The sequence below is a fragment of the Notolepis coatsorum genome, assembly GCF_963971535.1.
Source record: "Notolepis coatsorum genome assembly, chromosome: 4".
NCBI lineage: Eukaryota > Metazoa > Chordata > Actinopteri > Aulopiformes > Paralepididae > Notolepis > Notolepis coatsorum.
In genome coordinates, this window is record NC_140168.1 from 95,108,274 (window position 1) to 95,130,241 (window position 21,968).

At 45.9% G+C, this 21,968-nt stretch overlaps 1 protein-coding gene across 1 annotated transcript in view; it reads right to left on the minus strand.

Annotated features, from left to right (window-relative positions):
• The window catches only part of pex1 (peroxisomal biogenesis factor 1), a 113,776-nt gene that overhangs the window by 52,358 nt on the left and 39,450 nt on the right, over nt 1-21,968 (minus strand). Inside the window, exons 22-27 of the mRNA XM_084312037.1 lie at nt 17,754-17,940; nt 16,233-16,399; nt 14,293-14,427; nt 9,504-9,568; nt 8,021-8,163; nt 6,452-6,555 (exon numbers count right to left, since the gene is read on the minus strand). Of these exons, the coding sequence (XP_084168163.1) occupies nt 6,452-6,555; nt 8,021-8,163; nt 9,504-9,568; nt 14,293-14,427; nt 16,233-16,399; nt 17,754-17,940 (801 nt within the window). The remainder of the gene's footprint in view (nt 1-6,451; nt 6,556-8,020; nt 8,164-9,503; nt 9,569-14,292; nt 14,428-16,232; nt 16,400-17,753; nt 17,941-21,968) is intronic.

Here is a 21,968-nt window from a genome sequence, read left to right on the forward strand (position 1 = left end):
ACAAGAGGGGGGGGGGGTTAGAGAGGGTCTGCAGGGAGCTGGGACAAGAGGGGGGGGGGGGTTAGAGAGGGTCTGCAGGGAGCTGGGCACAAGAGGGGGGGGGGGTTAGAGAGGGTCTGCAGGGAGCTGGGACAAGAGGGGGGGGGGGGGGGTACAGTCTGCTCTCTGGATGTGATGGAGGAGTGCTGCATGTTGAACACAGTGATCCTCCTCATGTTACAGTCTGCTCTCTGGATGTGATGGAGGAGTGCTGCATGTTGAACACAGTGATCCTCCTCATGTTACAGTCTGCTCTCTGGATGTGATGGAGGAGTGCTGCATGAGGCTGCTGCAGGGCCTGGTCTGGTGGTGATGGTGGTAAATACAATGACAATACGTTGCCCTAGTGTAATGTATTACATCATGTGATTCTAGAACTGGATGCTAGTCTGGACATGCCGGAACCCGTTGCAGGGCGGAAACGCACATCTAAGAGAGGTAAGTTGGCCTCACTCTGCACACCACTTCCAGCTGACCTCTGACCCCCACACCACGTCCAGCTCTGACATCTGAACCCCACACACACTCACTCATTCACTCACACAGTTTGTAACTACGTGGCATATGAATGTCTACAGTAGGGGTGTTATAGTATATTTGTATAATTGACAGGTCGTGGCGTGCGACGTGGAGGAGCGAAGAGCAGGGCTGCGATCCGCCAGGAAGAGGAGAATGCCTGGTCTCGTGAGGGCTGGGTGCCTCAAAGGATCCCCTTCACAGCCCAACCGGGGTTGCTCCAGGACGCCATGGCACTCAGATCTTACCGGCCTGCGAAATGGATGGATCTGTTCCTGACAGATGCTTTTCTGAACTCTATTGTTGCCCAGTCCAACCTCTACGCTGAGCAGTCCATTGCCCGGCTGGACCCCACGCTAACCAGTAGCAGGGCACTGCTTTGGAAGCCCCTCACATTGAAGGAGCTGAAGAAGTTCCTCGGACTCAATTTCCTTAGCAGTGTCCTGCGGAAGCCTCGCGTGGACCAGATGTGGACCACTGACGACATGATGTGCACACCATACTACTCTGAGACCATGCCACGCAACAGGTTCCAATTGATCTGGCGATTCCTCCACTTTGCGGACAATACTTCCCTGGAGGTTAGAGACAAATTGTGCAAAGTACGCCCTGTAGTCGACCATGTAAACGCGAGGTGCAAGGAGCTGTACCAGCCTGAACGCGAGCTCGCCATTGACGAGGGGGTGATGGCATGGCGAGGCCGCCTGACCTTCCGGGTCTACGACCCAAACAAGCCCACCCGCTATGGTATCAAGTCTTACTTCCTGTGCGAATCTCGCACAGGATATTGCTTTTCATTTAAGCCATATTGTCGGGAAGGCTCGCTCCTGGGGGACACGGTCGTCGGTCTGCTTGGACGTCTGTCTGGGGCCGGCTATACGCTCTTCATGGACAACTTCTACAACTCGGTACGTATGTCCGCCAGGCTCCGACAGTTGAGGACCGACGTCTGTGGTACCCTCAGGAAGCACCGGGGCGAGCCAGCCATCATCAAGAACATGACCAAACGTGACATCGGTGTGGGGGAGCGCATTGCGGTCAACAACAAGGAGGTCCTGATCGTGGCATGGCGCGATAAGAGAATCGTGAAGACCATCAGCAGCTTCCACGAGGACACCATGGAAAAGGCGATGGTGTGGAAGAAGCAGAAGAAGGGCAAAGCGCTGAGGGTGGAGATGCTCAAGCCATCATCAATCATGGAGTACAATAAATTCATGAACGGCGTCGATCAGCTGGATCAGAATATATCGTACTATCCGGTTACACGTAAGACTGGAAAGTGGACCAAAAAGTTTGTGATGTATCTGATCCAAATATGTATGTTCAACGCTTTTGTCTTGTACAAAAAAAAGCACCCACAAGGGCATTACTCCAACCTCTTCCGGTTCACCAGGGCTGTGGCGCGGACCTACACAGACGGTAAGGAGAAGAAGATTCCTGGGGTGACAGCGGAGATGGAGGCGGAGGCGGAGGCAGGGGAGGAGGCAGGGGAGGAGGCAGGGGAGGAGGCAGGGGGTGGGGATGAGGAGGAGGCAGGGGCTGAGCAGGTGGGGCGTGTCGACCCTAGGGCCCCACTGGGGGACCCGCAGAGCAGATTAGTGGGTGGCTTTGTGAAGCATGTAATGGTTGCATACAAAGCCACCCCGAAGAAAAAGCTACCGTGTAGGAAATGTCGTGTCTGCAGTAGGCGTGGCATCAGGAGTGAGACCAGATATTTTTGCACATCGTGCAAAGTCCCCCTGCATCGTGACAAATGCTTCGCTCTGTACCACACAAAGAGGGATTTCTCTAAATAGTTTCTTTATTAGTTGTCATACAGAAGTACAGACTACTTCTAAATAATCCGGCACACAGAAGTACAGATTACTTCTAAATAATCCATCATTGTGTGATACAGACAGAACCATGTGTACCGGTACATAGTATAGCTAGCTGAGTGTAGTATAGTATAGTGTAGTATAGTATAGTATATTGTAGTATAGTATAGTATAGTATAGTATAGTGTATGGGTAGTTGCACTGTTTTCTGTACAAGACAAATGCGTTGAACACATGTATTTGGGCCACGGTTGTCGATATTGCATAGGCATGTTTGGACCACTTGCAGATGAGACGTTATGTTAGCGATCTAGCTGTATCGACTCCATTCATAATTTGCATTGTGTGTGTATATAGTTTTTTTTTTATTTATCTTTTTCCCCCCTCATTTTTACCGTTTGCACAGAACCAATGGTTGCTGACAGTCACCCAGTTTAAAAAAGTATATACTGTAGGTAACATACCACACTTTTCTAATGCAGTCCATTGGCCTATTATTTATATACTTTGGAAGCATGTATTGGATATTTTTTGGTCCACAGATCATCTGGCGCTTCATCCATTTATCAATGGACAATGCAGTCATCGATGCGAGAGACCAAGTAAGATATGCCCTGTAGTTCATGTGACGTGAATGTTACCAGCAAACTTCTAAATGCACTGAAACAATGGTTGGTTATCCTCCAGTGTTCACTTTTTATAAGGTATTGTCTTGGTAAATTACCATAATCCTATACTGTGAATGTTACCAACAAACTCCTAAATGCACTGACACAATGGTTGGTTATCATCAGCCAGTGTTCACTTTTTATAAGGTATTGTCTTGGTAAATTACCATAATCCTATACTGTGAATGTTACCAACAAACTCCTAAATGCACTGAAACAATGGTTGATTATCCTCCAGTGTTCACTTTTTATAAGGTATTGTATTGGTAAATTACCATAATCCTATACTGTGAATGTTACCAACAAACTCCTAAATGCACTGAAACAATGGTTGATTATCCTCCAGTGTTCACTTTTTATAAGGTATTGTCTTGGTAAATTACCATAATCCTATACTGTGAATGTTACCAACAAACTCCTAAATGCACTGAAACAATGGTTGATTATCCTCCAGTGTTCACTTTTTATAAGGTATTGTCTTGGTAAATTACCATAATCCTATACTGTGAATGTTACCAACAAACTCCTAAATGCACTGAAACAATGGTTGGTTATCATCACAGTGTTCACTTTTTATAAGGTATTGTCTTGGTAAATTACCATAATCCTATACTGTGAATGTTACCAACAAACTCCTAAATGCACTGACACAATGGTTGGTTATCATCAGCCAGTGTTCACTTTTTATAAGGTATTGTCTTGGTAAATTACCATAATCCTATACTGTGAATGTTACCAACAAACTCCTAAATGCACTGAAACAATGGTTGATTATCCTCCAGTGTTCACTTTTTATAAGGTATTGTATTGGTAAATTACCATAATCCTATACTGTGAATGTTACCAACAAACTCCTAAATGCACTGAAACAATGGTTGATTATCCTCCAGTGTTCACTTTTTATAAGGTATTGTCTTGGTAAATTACCATAATCCTATACTGTGAATGTTACCAACAAACTCCTAAATGCACTGAAACAATGGTTGATTATCCTCCAGTGTTCACTTTTTATAAGGTATTGTCTTGGTAAATTACCATAATCCTATACTGTGAATGTTACCAACAAACTCCTAAATGCACTGAAACAATGGTTGGTTATCATCACAGTGTTCACTTTTTATAAGGTATTGTCTTGGTAAATTACCATAATCCTATACTGTGAATGTTACCAACAAACTCCTAAATGCACTGAAACAATGGTTGATTATCCTCCAGTGTTCACTTTTTATAAGGTATTGTATTGGTAAATTACCATAATCCTATACTGTGAATGTTACCAACAAACTCCTAAATGCACTGAAACAATGGTTGATTATCCTCCAGTGTTCACTTTTTATAAGGTATTGTCTTGGTAAATTACCATAATCCTATACTGTGAATGTTACCAGCATATAATGCACAGCAACAATGGTTGGTACTGATGACTTGTCACCCAGTTTATTGAACATATTTTACAATAAAAATGTTCATGGCATCAAAGTTTCAAGTTTTTTGCATTGTAAAGTATTCTGTATTTTATAATAATGTTGTCTGGACCTACACCAGTAGTTATAAAACTTACTTGTTCATTAGCGCCAGGCATATCAATCAAATGACCAACAAAGTAATCAATCAATCAAACAAATCAATCTATGAATCAAACTATCAACAAAACAATCAAACATTCTATCAAGCAAATGACCAACAAAGTAATCAATCAATCAAACAAATCAATCTATGAATCAAACTATCAACAAAACAATCAAACATTCTATCAATCAAATGACCAACAAAGTAATCAATCAATCAAACCAATCAATCTATGAATCAAACTATCAACAAAACAATAAAACATTCTATCAAGCAAATTACCAACAAAACAATCAAACATTCTATCAATCAAATGACCAACAAAGTAATCAATCAATCAAACAAATCAATCTATGAATCAAACTATCAACAAAACAATCAAACATTCTATCAATCAAATGACCAACAAAGTAATCAATCAATCAAACCAATCAATCTATGAATCAAACTATCAACAAAACAATCAAACATTCTATCAAGCAAACTATCAACAAAACAATCAAACATTCTATCAATCAAATGACCAACAAAGTAATCAATCAATCAAACAAATCAATCTATGAATCAAACTATCAACAAAACAATCAAACATTCTATCAATCAAATGACCAACAAAGTAATCAATCAATCAAACCAATCAATCTATGAATCAAACTATCAACAAAACAATCAAACATTCTATCAATCAAATGACCAACAAAGTAATCAATCAATCAAACCAATCAATCTATGAATCAAACTATCAACAAAACAATCAAACATTCTATCAAGCAAACTATCAACAAAACAATCAAACATTCTATCAATCAAATGACCAACAAAGTAATCAATCAATCAAACAAATCAATCTATGAATCAAACTATCAACAAAACAATCAAACATTCTATCAATCAAATGACCAACAAAGTAATCAATCAATCAAACCAATCAATCTATGAATCAAACTATCAACAAAACGATAAAACATTCTATCAAGCAAATTACCAACAAAACAATCAAACATTCTATCAATCAAATGACCAACAAAGTAATCAATCAATCAAACCAATCAATCTATGAATCAAACTATCAACAAAACAATCAAACATTCTATCAATCAAATGACCAACAAAGTAATCAATCAATCAAACAAATCAATCTATGAATCAAACTATCAACAAAACAATCAAACATTCTATCAAGCAAACTATCAACAAAACAATCAAACATTCTATCAAGCAAACTATCAACAAAACAATCAAACATTCTATCAATCAAATGACCAACAAAGTAATCAATCAATCAAACAAATCAATCTATGAATCAAACTATCAACAAAACAATAAAACATTCTATCAATCAAACCAATAAAACAATCTGTCAAACAATCAATCAATCAAACCATCCATCCATCCATCCCAGTCTAAATTGCTTTATAACACGTTCAGTACCTATTATCACCCCGCCGGCACACCTTTCATAAAAGTGCCTGTAACTTCTGTTCTAAATAATTTACCTCCACTTTTATCTTTTGTTGACGTTTTTTAACTTGTAATTGTGAACGAACGAAGACATGCAGAAACAAACGGTTTTTTGCATTGTGTACATCAACTTGTCGTCTTCAAATGAGCCCAACCATTTCCCCATAGTTATAATATAAAATATAGAAATAGCTCCGCTAAGATCATGAGATATGCTAGAATCGTCCAGGAATCCTGGCAACCGACAGTCATTTTCCGGATTTTTGGCCGGCACCCAAAGTGTTAAGAATGTATGGTCAATTGACCTCTAAGCAAGCTTCAACCCTCTTTTCTTGATCCTCCAATCACAACTGTTGCCGTTGGACGCTGGACACACTGTACCTGGTCAGGAGGAGGACAGTAGAGACACTTGTCCAGTCGACCAGGCCTCAGCAGAGCTGGATCGATCAGGTCTGGACGACTGGTGGCTGCTAGCATATACACACCTAAACACACACACACACACACACTTCACTGAAGACACTGTAGTGGAAATTGTGTCAACCCTTATATCTACTGGTGTGAGCAACATACCCAGCAGACCCTCCACTCCGTCCAGCTGGGTGAGGAGCTGGTTACAGGGTTCCCAGACATTGCAAAATGAAATTCACGGACTTTCAAGTACTTTTCCAAGCACTCTATTTTAAAGGGCATTTAAAATGATACAATACAAAATTCACTTTTAAATGCCGTTTTATAGAACCAATATCAGATCCAATATGGATGGCTCAAAAACAATTTCCGACAATTAGTTACATTTTAAAATAATTTTTTTAACACAAAACGCCTTTGGACGTCTTTCCTAGCCATGCTCATTCTGCCGAAGACGCCGTAACTCGTCTTTGATATCAATAATTCAAAAATCTGTGATCGAAATCATATTTCTCCTCCGGGGACCTGAGATGTACAGCTGATCTCCACTCAACTCTCTCGCGGTTCAAGAGCGCCATCTGGTGGCCGATCGGCAGATCGCCAACAGGAAGTGACTTGTCAAACAGGAAGTGCTCATCCATATTTCGTCCGGGCACTCGCGATCATTAGCAGGACTCTATCTCAACACACTGGATAATCAATCGCTCGCCCTAACTCAATAAACAACGTTATTTGGACGTATATAGTATTATACAACCTGGAAATGGTTCATCAGGATCAACATCCCATAATCGAAAACTGTCTACTCCAAGCTGATCGTCCAACGGCGCGAGGAAGATACGGTGAGTTTCAACGTTATTTTCTAACGTCTTCTATACTAACTGATCTGATGATCATATGACCCACACTAGATGAATGGTATAACGTTGCCCATGGAATTATAAACGCCCCCTCGCCCATCCGGTCAATATCAGATGATACGTAGTAACTTCTAGAAGTACCTCCAGTTGAAATTTTTCATCTGGCACCGATCGCTACCAAACTGTATTTGATCATCAATATAATGCATTTGGGGCTATAAATCAAGTTCTGGAGAAAGCTGCAGAAAACGATAAAAACATACTTATACTTTAGACCATATTTTAGTATGAATATGTGAATGAAAAAGTATATCGTTGCTACACCCTGAACAATGGATATAGGACATTGAATGGGCCATAATAATGTCAATTTAGCAATAGAATTTAAAAAGTTATAGCCCTGCAAAGAAGGGGAACTTCTCCATAGACAAATAGAGCTGGCTAGGGATGGTAAATTATGAATTTAACCATGGCGATCAAAGTGTTAATTTCTTGACAATTTGATCATGGATGAACAAAACTTTCAATGCGAATGGTTGATTTGAATTTCAATTACTTTTTTAAGCACCTTGTTAAAAAAAATTACTGTTTTCAAGGAATTCCAGGCCTTGACTTTATTTAAAATAATTTAATCAAGCACTTTAAGCACTTCAAGGACCTTGTGCGAACCCTGACATACCCTGCAGGCCCTCCACTCCGTCCAGCTGGGTGAGCAGCTGGTTGACCACGCGGTCCGTCACCCCGGTGCTGTCGTGGCCCCTCCTGGGGGCCAGCGAGTCGAACTCGTCGAAGAACAGAATGCAGGGCTTGGCTGCCTGGGCCCTGGGGGGTTCAGAGAGAAGAGCACAGCGTGTTCACTGAGGTTGGGTTCCCATTTAACCCTTTCACTACCACACTACATAGTAAAGGGTTAACCTTCTGTAGTGTGGTAGTGAAAGGGTTAACCTGCCGTCGTGCGGCAGGGAAAGGGTTTACCTTCTGTATTGTCGCAGTGAAAGGGTTAACCGTTTGGTAGTGCGGTGAAGATTACTTACAACAATGTTACTTAGTTGAATAATACTGATAAACGTACATCTTTCGGGGCTGTTTGTGTTTTCCTTCGGTCATGACGTGCTTTATCGGGGGGGGGGGTCTTGGATTGGGGATGTGGTGAGGATTGATGTCTGGGGTGTTTGGGGGACTGGCTGTTCCGGGGGGGGGGGGGTTCTCATGCTTTCGAGCAACACTGTACTTATTCTTATGTCTGCACTTTCTACATTGCACTACTTTTATTGTCTTTTATACCTATTCTTATGTCTGCACTTCATGCATTTCTTTTTATTCTGTCAACTATATGCAAATGTTATGCCTATTTTCATTCGATGCTATTTGCTGTGAAGCACTTTGAGCTGCAATCCATGTATGAAAGGCGCTATATGAATAAAGTTACTATTATTATTACCTGGCCTGGCTCCCTCGTGTGCAAGCAGTAAAAACCGTGAGACCTTCCCATCACCCTCCTCATTAGACCTGATGCACATATAGATTCCACCTAGCAGATTAATCTACGCTACGCTAAACTTGATACAGGCTACAGAGTATACACCAGGGGTCTCAAACTCAATTTACCTGGGGGCCGCTGGAGATAGAGTCTGGGTGAGGCTGGGCCACATCAAATATTCCACACAAAAAGGATTTCAAGTATTTTTTTTTATTTGTATGGAAATGTATGGTTGAAACATGCAAACGTTCAAACGCTAATAAGCATTGGAGGCTTTTAACCAGGGCCAGACTGGGGAAATCATTCAGGCCAGGAAATATAGTGCAAAATATAGCCCCAGTCAGGCCACTTTTTAAGCGGGGGGTCCCCCACCAGGAGATTTTGTGTTACAAAGATTTCATTTCCTGCATTCTGGTGCAGGAATTGTTTTATTTGTACCCTTTAAATGCCAGTGTTTGTGATGACATGACAGCAAAAAAAAATAAAAATTATTGGCAAATCTTTATTATTTATTTTTTATTTTTTTGGAAATCATCTGGGGGGCCGCAAAATATCATCCAGCGGGCCGCAATTGGCCCGCGGGCCGCGAGTTTGAGACCCCTGGTATACACAGACACATAATACACAGACATAATGAACGGCTCCTACAATGTGGGTTAGGACTTCGAAGTTAGCAACGAACCTCTGGAAGACGTCTCGGACGGCTTGCTCACTCGCTCCAATGTACTTGCTGAGGAGTTCAGGGCCCTGGGGAGGGAGAGAGAGAGATGCAGCACAACACACCATATCACAACAAAGTCAAGTTCAAGTTCTTTATTGGTCAAATACACAACAATACAGGGGCGTTGCAGGTAATGAAATGTTGAGCTCGGGCTCAACGGTGCACAATTAAGGAACATCAATGAATACAAGAAGAATGGTAACAATAAGTAGAAGTAGGATCAAATAAAATAGAAAATGAGGTAAGATAAAAGTCAATTATTTACAGAAAGTGTCTTGCGTGTAGTCAGTGTATGTGCATGTTAACACATTGGACGCCAGAGGGCGCTATGGTCATTGGGCCGTTGCTTGCCAGCGCCTTGTTCAATGAGGAGAATGCCGCGTTTGCAGTGCTGAAAACTATATCAAATATTATAGCTATGGATCTAATAACGTTGTCGATTGTCAGTGAGTTTCTTCCAGTCAACATGCAAGAAACAGATAATTTTTTCATCTGTACATTTTCGTTTTATACCGTGGTGAATATGAGTATAGTTTGGGTGATTCTGAGTAATGCCAGGAAAAGACGCGAAAACAGCCCTTTAGTGAAATCCAGTTATCACGTTGTCATTTTTCGCCTGATTATCGAATCATCCTGAAATCAATGCTAGATTATCGGTATTATCCTTCCTCATGCAAGCATGAAATGTGGTTTAGAGCGGGGTGCCCATCCGTGCTGTGATGATGACCAACGGGACACAGCACACACACATTCCACACAGACAGGCTTCAATCGCGGGATCAAAATATCGGATCAACACAAGATTGGATATATACTGTCCTTACCTTGTCTCTGATGTAATGCAAAAAAAATTATCCAATTATCTGATCGCCATTCCAAGTACTGGTCGCGGCAGTCCATCCCACGTTATCCGGCATTGCATATGAACAGGGGGGGGGGCAGCCTAGTTGATGCATCGTTGTAAGCGCTCGTCTTGCCGGAGAATTTTGGCCCCGCCCGCACGGCTCAGCTCGGCCCAGAAAACAAACTACATCGTTTCAAATGGAGTGCAATAGCGGCCGCAAGGAGTTAGGTGGCGGTATTGACCGTCTGCGATCTCAGACACACTCAGAACAGGCTGCCCCGATGAATTATGAATGGCAATAGCGACTGGGCGGCGCAGCGGATATTGCGCTCGTCACCAATGCAAGAGACTCCGGTCTCGAATCCGGGTGTCAGCATTGCCTCTGGCTTGGGCCGGACGTCATACTGGCTCAATTGGCAGAGTCAGCGGGTGGAAGTCGATGGGTGGTAATCTGGACGTTGTGGACAGCGACTCCTACAGGTTGGTTGGGGGACGCCTGCACAGCAGAGACAAGAAATAGCGGGGGCAGTGTGAGCCTCCCACACGTTACACCTTGCCAATGAGAGTCCGCGCTGGCAGGTGAAAAGATGTGGCAGGCTGCCTCCTCGTGTACCGGAGGGGACACGTGATGCAAGGCTTCTATCCTCCCTACAACCGACCAGTGGGGGGAATATGCGAGCAATGTTCAAGACAGGGGAGGGGGGAATTGGAAACACGAAATTGGGATGGGAGAAAAAATAGAAAAGGAGAAAAAGTGGATAAAAAAAAGAATGGCAATAGCGAATAAAAGAAATAACGATTAAAACGCGAGATATCTCGGGTTTGGCGCCCAGCGCATGGCGAGTTAACCCGGGATATCTTCTGGCCCCGAATGTGTTAAGGTGCAGTGCAGGGTGCATTTTTGTGTGTGTGTGTGTGTGTGTGCGTGTGTGTGCATGTGTGTGCGTGTGTGTGCGTGTGTGTGTGTGTGTGTGTGTGTGTGTGTGTGTGTGTGTGTGTGTGTGTGTTCAATAACAATAAGTAGTAGTAGTAAGATAAACTAAAACATAAAATGAGGTAAGATAAAATAGAATAGTACATTTTTACAGAAAGTGTCTTAGGTAAAAGTGTATGTGGATCTTAAGGTGCAGTGCAGTGTGTCTTTGTGTGTGTGTAACACACAATACCTTGTAACACAAATACCTTGTGTTAGGCCTACTCTTCCATTCAGCTTTCTCTAGAAAAGCCTAAGCCAAGCCTTACATTTTACATTTAGTCATTTAGCTGAACGCTTTTATCCAAAGCGACTTACAAGTTCTGTACAACAAGTCAGCAGGAAGGGCACAACTCTGGCAGCTAAGGTTAAATAACATTGTTCGTCAAACAGTGTTGAACTTGGGTGCTACAGTCTTGAGTGCATGGCTTCTCCTACCATTGTTTTTTTTTTTATCCACTTTTTCTCCCATTTTTTCTATATATTCTCCCATCCCAATTTCGTATCATCCAATTCAACCCTCCCCTGTCACGAACGCTGTTTCTTGCCTCCCACAAGCCGGCTGCAATGTGGACTAAGTCATACATAGCACAAGTCCCCTCCGGTACTTGAGGTAACAGCAGTCGCATCTTTTCACCTGCGCAGCTCGATCTCTCAGTGGCGAGGAGTAACGCGTGGGAGGCTCACGCTGCCCCCGACACTTCCTGATTCTACTGCACAAGCGCACCAACCGACCTGTAGGAGTCGCTGTCCACAACGCCCGATCCCCACCCATCAGTTTCCCACCCCCTAATACGGCCAATGTGTATTAGTATGAACGACCAGCTAAACTGAAAGCAATGTGGATCGCTGGGCTCGAACAGGCGAGCCCAGCGTCTCCGCACTCGTGGCGAGCGCCTTGCCCACTACGCCACGTAGCCGCCCCGCTTCTCCTACCATTGTTATGCCGACGATACTCAACTCTTCCTCTCCTTCCCTCCCTCAGATATCCACGTCTCTGAGCGGATCTCGGCCTGTCTGTCCGACATCTCCGCCTGGATGACGACCAACCACCTCAAACTGAACCTAAGCAAAACAGAATTGCTCCACCTGCCGGCCAAATCCTCCCCCCTGACCGACCTTTCCATCACAGTCGAGAATGCAGCTGTGACCGCGTCCCCGACCGCCAAGAACCTTGGTGTTGTCCTCGACGACCAGTTGAACTTCTCTGCTCACATCGCAGCGACAACCAGAACCTGCAGATTCCTCCTGAGCAACGTCAGAAGGATCCGCCCCTTCCTGACAAAAGAAGCCACCCAACTCCTCGTCCAATCAACAGTCATCTCCCGCCTCGACTACTGCAACGCACTGCTCGCTGGCCTCCCGGCCACTGCCACTAAGCCTCTTCAACTCATTCAGAACGCAGCGGCCCGCCTGATCTCAAACCTACCGAAGTCGGCCCATGTCACCCCACTTCTTAGGGACCTGCACTGGCTCCCCATTGCTGCACGAATCTGCTTCAAGGCCCTCAACCTAGCATACCGTGCGGCAAAGGGAACCGCTCCCGCCTACCTCCGGTCAATGGTCTCTAACTACACACCCTCAAGACCCCTACGCTCTGCATCTTCTGGCCGCCTCAGACCTACTCCTATCCAAGCTCCGGGAGGGTCATCAAAGAGAAGTCGCCTATTCTCAGTCCTTGCCCCACAATGGTGGAATGAACTACCCACCCCAGTTAGGACAGCCGAAACACGTCCAATCTTTCGCCGTCGACTAAAGACGCACTTCTTCAACCATTATCTGAATTAAAAAAAAATATATATAATTCTAACCCTAACTAACCTTACTGTCATGCACTTGTCCTAATAAACTAACATACACTGTAGCACTCAACACTTTGATGAACATTGTTACTCAGCTGATAGAGTTGTGCCCTTCCTGATGACCTGTCGTGCAGAACTTATAAGTCGCTTTGGATAAAAGCGTCAGCTAAATGACTAAATGTAAATGTAAATGTAAAATAGTAGTAAAGACATATTAGCATAGTAGGTATAGGTAGTAATATAGGCAAGGTAGTAGAGTGCATGATAGTAAAAGGCAGTACAAAGGTTAGTAGTAAGTTACCCTTACGGTACCTACCTCTACAACGCTCAGACACTTTACTGCACCCTCCCTTGTGCATAATGTATCATTTTTGCTTGTCTGTGTACTTATTTAAAAAAAAGTTTAATTGTATACTTAGGCCCCGTTTAGACGGAAACGCTAGCAGGTGAATCCGCAAAAATATTTTTACGGATGTGCCTTTCGTTTATACGGAAACAGCGTTTTTACCCCACTACAGAAGGTTAACCTTTTCACTACCCCACTACAGAAGGTTAACCTTTTCACTACCACACTACAGAAGGTTAACCTTTTCACTACCACACTACACAGTAGTTGTACTACTTATAGTGGCTGGCTGTGCCCCGGTCTAGATTAAAAACAAAAGGGGACCTAGCGTTCGAAACCGTGGCCCCCAGGCTATGGAATGCTCTGCCCTTGGACCTTAGATCTGTGGTCTCGGTAAACACCTTCTAAAAGCAGCTAAAGAGTGTGCTGTTCAAACAGGCGTTTGGCTAATTATTCTCTGTGTAAATCTTCTATGTCACTTTATCTGTTTTGGTTTTCCTGATCTTTCACGTTTTTAATTATTTTCTTCTACCATGCTGCTATCTTTGCACTTTATTGATGTTTCTACTATGTGAAGCACTTTGTGACCCTGGTCTGTGAAAGGTGCTATATAAATAAACTTTACTTACCTACTTATACTATTGCACATACCGCAGACAGTTTATTATATTGTATATAAATACCTGCTCTTTTATTGTGTAAATTGTTGCTTTTTTATTCCTCGATGCTGTGGAGCGAACAGAGAGTAAGAGTTGCATTGTGCTCGTTGCAGATCTGAACCTGACCTTGATGCTGATGAAGTTCATGCCGCTGTCCTTGGCCAGGGCGCCGGCCAGCAGTGTCTTCCCCGTGCCGGGAGCTCCGTACAGCAGCGCCCCGGAGCGGTGCCGGATCGGCAGGTTGGCGAACAGGACGGGGTACTGCGACGCACGGGACAGAAGACGGATCCATCAAACCCGGGAAATCACTGTGAATAGCTTCACTCTCATGAAACCATTAATGTCACTTTGTTTTACAGTTTCATCTTCATTTGTTTTGACTAATTATTAATATTGTTGTTTTTGTTATTATTAGTATTATATATTTTTGTATCCACTTTTTCTCCTTATTTTTCTATTTTTCTCCCATCCCAATTTTCGTATCGCCAATTCTCCCCTTCAATTCTCCCCTCCCCTGTCTTGAACGTTGCTAGACTATGCCTCCCACTGGTCGGCTGTAGGGAGGATAGAAGCCTTGCATCACGTGTCCCCTCCGGTACACGAGGAGGCAGCCTGTCGCATCTTTTCACCAGACAGCGCGGACTCTCAGTGGCGAGGAGTAACGCGTGGGAGGCTCACGCTGCCCCCGTCACTTCCTGTCTCTGCTGTACAGGCGTCACCCAACTGACCTGTAGGAGTCGCTGTCCACAACGTCCAATCCCCACCCATCGACTTTCCACCCGCTACCTCTGCCAATTGAGATAGTATGACGACTGGCCCAAGCTGCAGGCAACGCTGACTCGGGGAGTCGAGACCGGAGTCTCTTGCATTGGTGACGAGTGCAATCTCCGCTACGCCACCCAGCCGCCCTTATTAGTATTACTTTGATTATTATTGTTATAATTATTATCGTATTATTATGTAAAACAATTAATGAATTTCTTTATTTCACTTTACTTTTTGTTTTTTAATCCGATTATTTAATCGATGAGTTGAGGCCCCGTATAGGCCCATCTGGGTCTCTTGCCTCTACTCAGCACCTTTATATACACTTTCTGTCACGATCAATGTTTAGATTTTTACTGTTTTGCTGAAATGGTGCAAAATAAATAAATAAATGAACGCCAGCAGCAGCCGATACATTTAGTCATTTGTCCGGGAAGTTTGTCTTCTCGACTAGAAACGTTGGCAAACTGACTCTTTTCTATAAAAGCTTTTCTTGTAAAGTCTGATTTGGGTGGTAGACTAATGAAAGTGTCCGGTGAACTTATGAACCTGCCGGAAGCTTTGGCTGAAATGAAGAATTCAAAGTTAGCTTTTCTGCAGGAACCCGGAGAACCCTATTTTTTATTTTATCCACTTTTTCTCCTTATTTTCTATTTTTCTCCCATCCCAATTTTCGTGTATCCAATTCTCCCCTCCCCTGTCTTGAACATTGCTCGACTATGCCTCCCACTGGTCGGCTGTAGTGAGGATAGAAGCCTTGCATCACGTGTCCCCTCCGGTACACGATGAGGCAGCCTGTCACATCTTTTCACCAGACAGCGCGGACTCTCAGTGGCGAGGAGTAACGTGTGGGAGGCTCACACTACCCCCGCCATTTCCTGTCTCTGCTGTGCAGGCGTCAACCGACCTGTAGGGGTCGCTGTCCACAACGTCCAATCCCCACCCGCTGACTCTGCCAAATGAGCCAGTACGACGGCCGGCCCAAGCCGAAGGCAATGCTGAGACTGGGATTCGATACCGAAGTCTCTTGCATTGGTGACGAGCGCAATCTCCGCTACGCCACCCAGCCGCCTTAAGAGAACCCTCTTTGACTAAACGAACCTTAGCAGGAACCAAGAGAACCCTCTTTGACTAAACGAACCTTAGCAGGAACCAAGAGAACCCTCTTTGACTAAACGAACCTTAGCAGGAACCAAGAGAACCCTCTTTGACTAAACGAACCTTAGCAGGAACCAAGAGAACCCTCTTTGACTAAACGAACCTTAGCAGGAACCAAGAGAACCCTCTTTGACAAAACTGACCTTAGCAGGGAGCAGGATGGTGTCCATCAGCTGCGCTCGTACCTCTCTGAGCCCGCCCACCTTCTCTAGCCCCGCCCCGCTGGGAGTCTGGAGCTCTGCCCCCCATAGGGAGGGAGGGGTGAAGCCTTCCAGAGCCTGCTGGAAGTCTCTCCATGATGGACACAGACCTGAGGAGGGGCAGAGGGCAGGAAGGAAGGCACCATATTAGTACTCTGATCTGATGATGAAGGCACCATGTTAGTACTGTGATCTGATGATGAAGGCACCATATTAGTACTGTGATCTGATGATGAAGGCACCATGTTAGTACTGTGATCTGATGAAGGCACCATGTTAGTACTGTGATCTGATGATGAAGGCACCATGTTAGTACTCTGATCTGATGATGAAGGCACCATGTTAGTACTCTGATCTGATGATGAAGGCACCATATTAGTACTCTGATCTGATGATGAAGGCACCATGTTAGTACTGTGATCTGATGAAGGCACCATATTAGTAGTCTGATCTGATGATGAAGGCACCATGTTAGTAGTCTGATCTGATGATGAAGGCACCATGTTAGTACTCTAATCTGATGATGAAGGCACCATGTTAGTACTCTAATCTGATGATGAAGGCACCATGTTAGTACTGTGATCTGATGATGAAGGCACCATGTTAGTACTCTGATCTGATGATGAAGGCACCATGTTAGTACTCTGATCTGATGATGAAGGCACCATGTTAGTAGTCTGATCTGATGATGAAGGCACCATGTTAGTACTGTGATCTGATGATGAAGGCACCATGTTAGTACTGTGATCTGATGATGAAGGCACCATATTAGTACTCTGATCTGATGATGAAGGCACCATATTAGTACTCTGATCTGATGATGAAGGCACCATGTTAGTACTGTGATCTGATGATGAAGGCACCATGTTAGTACTGTGATCTGATGATGAAGGCACCATATTAGTACTCTGATCTGATGATGAAGGCACCATATTAGTACTCTGATCTGATGATGAAGGCACCATGTTAGTACTCTGATCTGATGAAGGCTCCTTAGCCAGAGTGTTTTTTTACATTTCCTTGTTAGTTAGTATGCAGACACAATAAAAGATATTTAAACATTCAACAAAGGATGAGGAGTGCCTTGGTTGTACGAGTTTGGATCTGTGTGCAGTTTAACACTTTCAGTGCCATCCACGTAATATTACGTGTTTGCTCGCCATGCGTTGAGTGCCAATCACGTAATACTATGTTTTCGGATACTTTTTTCTTTTTTCGATATTTTTATTCATTATTCATCCACTGACCACTGTGTTACCATAGGAAATTATTCTGAGATCGCCAAAGTGCAATACCGGCCGCATCCTGCTAGGTGGCAGTATCGCCCACCCTTTGAAACCTTATATCTCACCGTGTGTTACACTTAAACCCCTCCGGGCGCTGAATTTAGACGGAGCCGAGTAAATCGCTTCATCCGACCATTTCGAAACGCATCGCTCATGTGTGCAGTTTAAGACTCTGTACCCTGGCCGCCGGGCCTGGTGCGCGAGGCGCTGGCGTGGACGGCCCGCTCCAGCAGCAGGGCCAGGTCACGGGGCAGGTAACCCTCCGTCTCCTTGGCAACGGCCCCCAGGTCCAGAGTGTCCAGGGTCTCCTCGGAGAGGCGGGTCTTCCTGAGGATCAGACAACGCAGGATCTCTGCTCTCTGGGCCTGGATAAGGATAACAACGCGTTTTACATTACTTTATTTGAATCCAATAAAAGTAGGATTTTATATCACACACACACGTGTATAGATAGATAGATAGATAGATAGATAGATAGATAGATAGATAGATAGATAGATAGATAGATAGATAGATAGATAGATAGATATTTAACAAACATATCATTCAACATTCAAACATTTCCGAAAAATGCAACAGTGCTACAGTGCATAAAAGAGCTCAGTGATCCTTTAAAGTGCATATTGCCTTAACCTCTTGAGCCCTAGCCCTATTTTCTGAAAATCCGCCTAAAAATACATACCTAAATAAATGGAAGATTGCTCCACTTCTACAAGGTCCATTTGCATGTTCTTGGTATCTTCTAGGGACATCTATGGATCTCGGGGAATGTATTCTCAGTGTCAGAAATATTGTGTATTTTACTAGGCTCGAGTAAATTGTAATGAACCAAAGGAGAATATCAAATAACATTTTTTTAATTCATCTTTGACGGTGAATAACACCATGCTAAAATTGACCAGACATTCAGCACCGTCTTGAAATCACGTGTACAAAAGATCTAAGCAAATGAATAAAGGGAAGATGACTAAACAGAAGGTTTTGTAGATACAGTACTGAATTCTTCCATCCGGACACATGCAATTTGAAATATTATAAAATATAGAATATCAGGCCTATAAATTACCTTATTATAGCCAAGTCGCAGGGTGAGAGGGGTCACCAAAAGAGGTTCCAAGTAAGATATCTTTTTACTCAAGTATGGCTTTCAAGTATTTTATACATCACTGCTCATTGTTATAGAGAACATCATATCCCGCCACACGGCCTGGAAGATCCAGCTGCTCGGCTCTCCTGCCCCCACACACAGACACCTCTCTCCTGCCCCCACACACAGACACCTCTCTCCTGCCCCCACACACAAACACCTCTCTCCTGCCCCCACACGCAAACACCTCTCTCCTGCCCCCACACACAAACACCTCTCTCCTGCCCCCACACACAAACACCTCTCTCCTGCCCCCACACACAAACACCTCTCTCCTGCCCCCACACGCAAACACCTCTCTCCTGCCCCCACACACAAACACCTCTCTCCTGCCCCCACACACAAACACCTCTCTCCTGCCCCCACACACAAACACCTCTCTCCTGCCCCCACACACAAACACCTCTCTCCTGCCCCCACACGCAGACACCTCTCTCCTGCCCCCACACACAAACACCTCTCTCCTGCCCCCACACACAAACACCTCTCTCCTGCCCCCACACACAAACACCTCTCTCCTGCCCCCACACACAAACACCTCTCTCTGGCCCCCACACACAAACACCTCTCTCCTGCCCCCACATGCAAACACCTCTCTCCTGCCCCCACACACAAACACCTCTCTCCTGCCCCCACACACAAACACCTCTCTCTGGCCCCCACACACAAACACCTCTCTCCTGCCCGCACACACAAACACCTCTCTCCTGCCCCCACACACAAACACCTCTCTCCTGCCCCCACACGCAAACACCTCTCTCCTGCCCCCACACACAAACACCTCTCTCCTGCCCCCACACGCAAACACCTCTCTTCTGCCCCCACACGCAAACACCTCTCTCCTGCCCCCACACACAAACACCTCTCTCCTGCCCCCACACACAAACACCTCTCTCTGGCCCCCACACACAAACACCTCTCTCCTGCCCCCACACACAAACACCTCTCTCCTGCCCCCACACACAAACACCTCTCTCCTGCCCCCACACGCAAACACCTCTCTCCTGCCCCCACACACAAACACCTCTCTCTGGCCCCCACACACAAACACCTCTCTCCTGCCCCCACACACAGACACCTCTCTCCTGCCCCCACACACAAACACCTCTCTCCTGCCCCCACACGCAAACACCTCTCTCCTGCCCCCACACACAAACACCTCTCTCCTGCCCCCACACAAACACCTCTCTCCTGCCCCCACACGCAAACACCTCTCTCCTGCCCCCACACACAAACACCTCTCTCCTGCCCCCACACACAAACACCTCTCTCCTGCCCCCACACGCAAACACCTCTCTCCTGCCGCCACACACAAACACCTCTCTCCTGCCCCCACACGCAAACACCTCTCTCCTGCCCCCACACGCAAACACCTCTCTCCTGCCCCCACACACAAACACCTCTCTCCTGCCCCCACACACAAACACCTCTCTCCTGCCCCCACACACAAACACCTCTCTCCTGCCCCCACACACAAACACCTCTCTCCTGCCCCCACACAAACACCTCTCTCCTGCCCCCACACACAAACACCTCTCTCCTGCCCCCACACAAACACCTCTCTCCTGCCCCCACACACAAACACCTCTCTCCTGCCCCCACACACAAACACCTCTCTCCTGCCCCCACACACAAACACCTCTCTCCTGCCCCCACACACAAACACCTCTCTCCTGCCCCCACACACAAACACCTCTCTCCTGCCCCCACACAAACACCTCTCTCCTGCCCCCACACACAAACACCTCTCTCCTGCCCCCACACACAAACACCTCTCTCCTGCCCCCACACACAAACACCTCTCTCCTGCCCCCACACACAAACACCTCTCTCCTGCCCCCACACGCAGACACCTCTCTCCTGCCCCCACACACAAACACCTCTCTCCTGCCCCCACACACAAACACCTCTCTCCTGCCCCCACACACAAACACCTCTCTCCTGCCCCCACACACAAACACCTCTCTCTGGCCCCCACACACAAACACCTCTCTCCTGCCCCCACACGCAAACACCTCTCTCCTGCCCCCACACACAAACACCTCTCTCCTGCCCCCACACACAAACACCTCTCTCCTGCCCCCACACGCAAACACCTCTCTCCTGCCCCCACACACAAACACCTCTCTCTGGCCCCCACACACAAACACCTCTCTCCTGCCCCCACACACAGACACCTCTCTCCTGCCCCCACACACAAACACCTCTCTCCTGCCCCCACACGCAAACACCTCTCTCCTGCCCCCACACACAAACACCTCTCTCCTGCCCCCACACAAACACCTCTCTCCTGCCCCCACACGCAAACACCTCTCTCCTGCCCCCACACACAAACACCTCTCTCCTGCCCCCACACAAACACCTCTCTCCTGCCCCCACACACAAACACCTCTCTCCTGCCCCCACACACAAACACCTCTCTCCTGCCCCCACACGCAAACACCTCTCTCCTGCCCCCACACGCAAACACCTCTCTCCTGCCCCCACACACAAACACCTCTCTCCTGCCCCCACACACAAACACCTCTCTCCTGCCCCCACACACAAACACCTCTCTCCTGCCCCCACACACAAACACCTCTCTCCTGCCCCCACACAAACACCTCTCTCCTGCCCCCACACACAAACACCTCTCTCCTGCCCCCACACAAACACCTCTCTCCTGCCCCCACACACAAACACCTCTCTCCTGCCCCCACACACAAACACCTCTCTCCTGCCCCCACACACAAACACCTCTCTCCTGCCCCCACACACAAACACCTCTCTCCTGCCCCCACACACAAACACCTCTCTCCTGCCCCCACACAAACACCTCTCTCCTGCCCCCACACACAAACACCTCTCTCCTGCCCCCACACACAAACACCTCTCTCCTGCCCCCACACACAAACACCTCTCTCCTGCCCCCACACACAAACACCTCTCTCCTGCCCCCACACACAAACACCTCTCTCCTGCCCCCACACACAAACACCTCTCTCCTGCCCCCACACACAAACACCTCTCTCCTGCCCCCACATGCAAACACACTGTGTGAACAGTCTTTCTTTGTGCCTTTTCCTCTTGTGTGTGTCATTATCTAGTTGTCACATCAATGCCATATCTGCACGCCGAGGCAGATCTGCTGTATCTAAATGATTTAGCGTGCTTTAAAAGGCTTGAAATTAACACCCCTACTGTTCAAAAACATTCTTGTAGCTCATAAAAAGAAGTTAAGACTGCCTGGTGTTATTGGAAACCCAT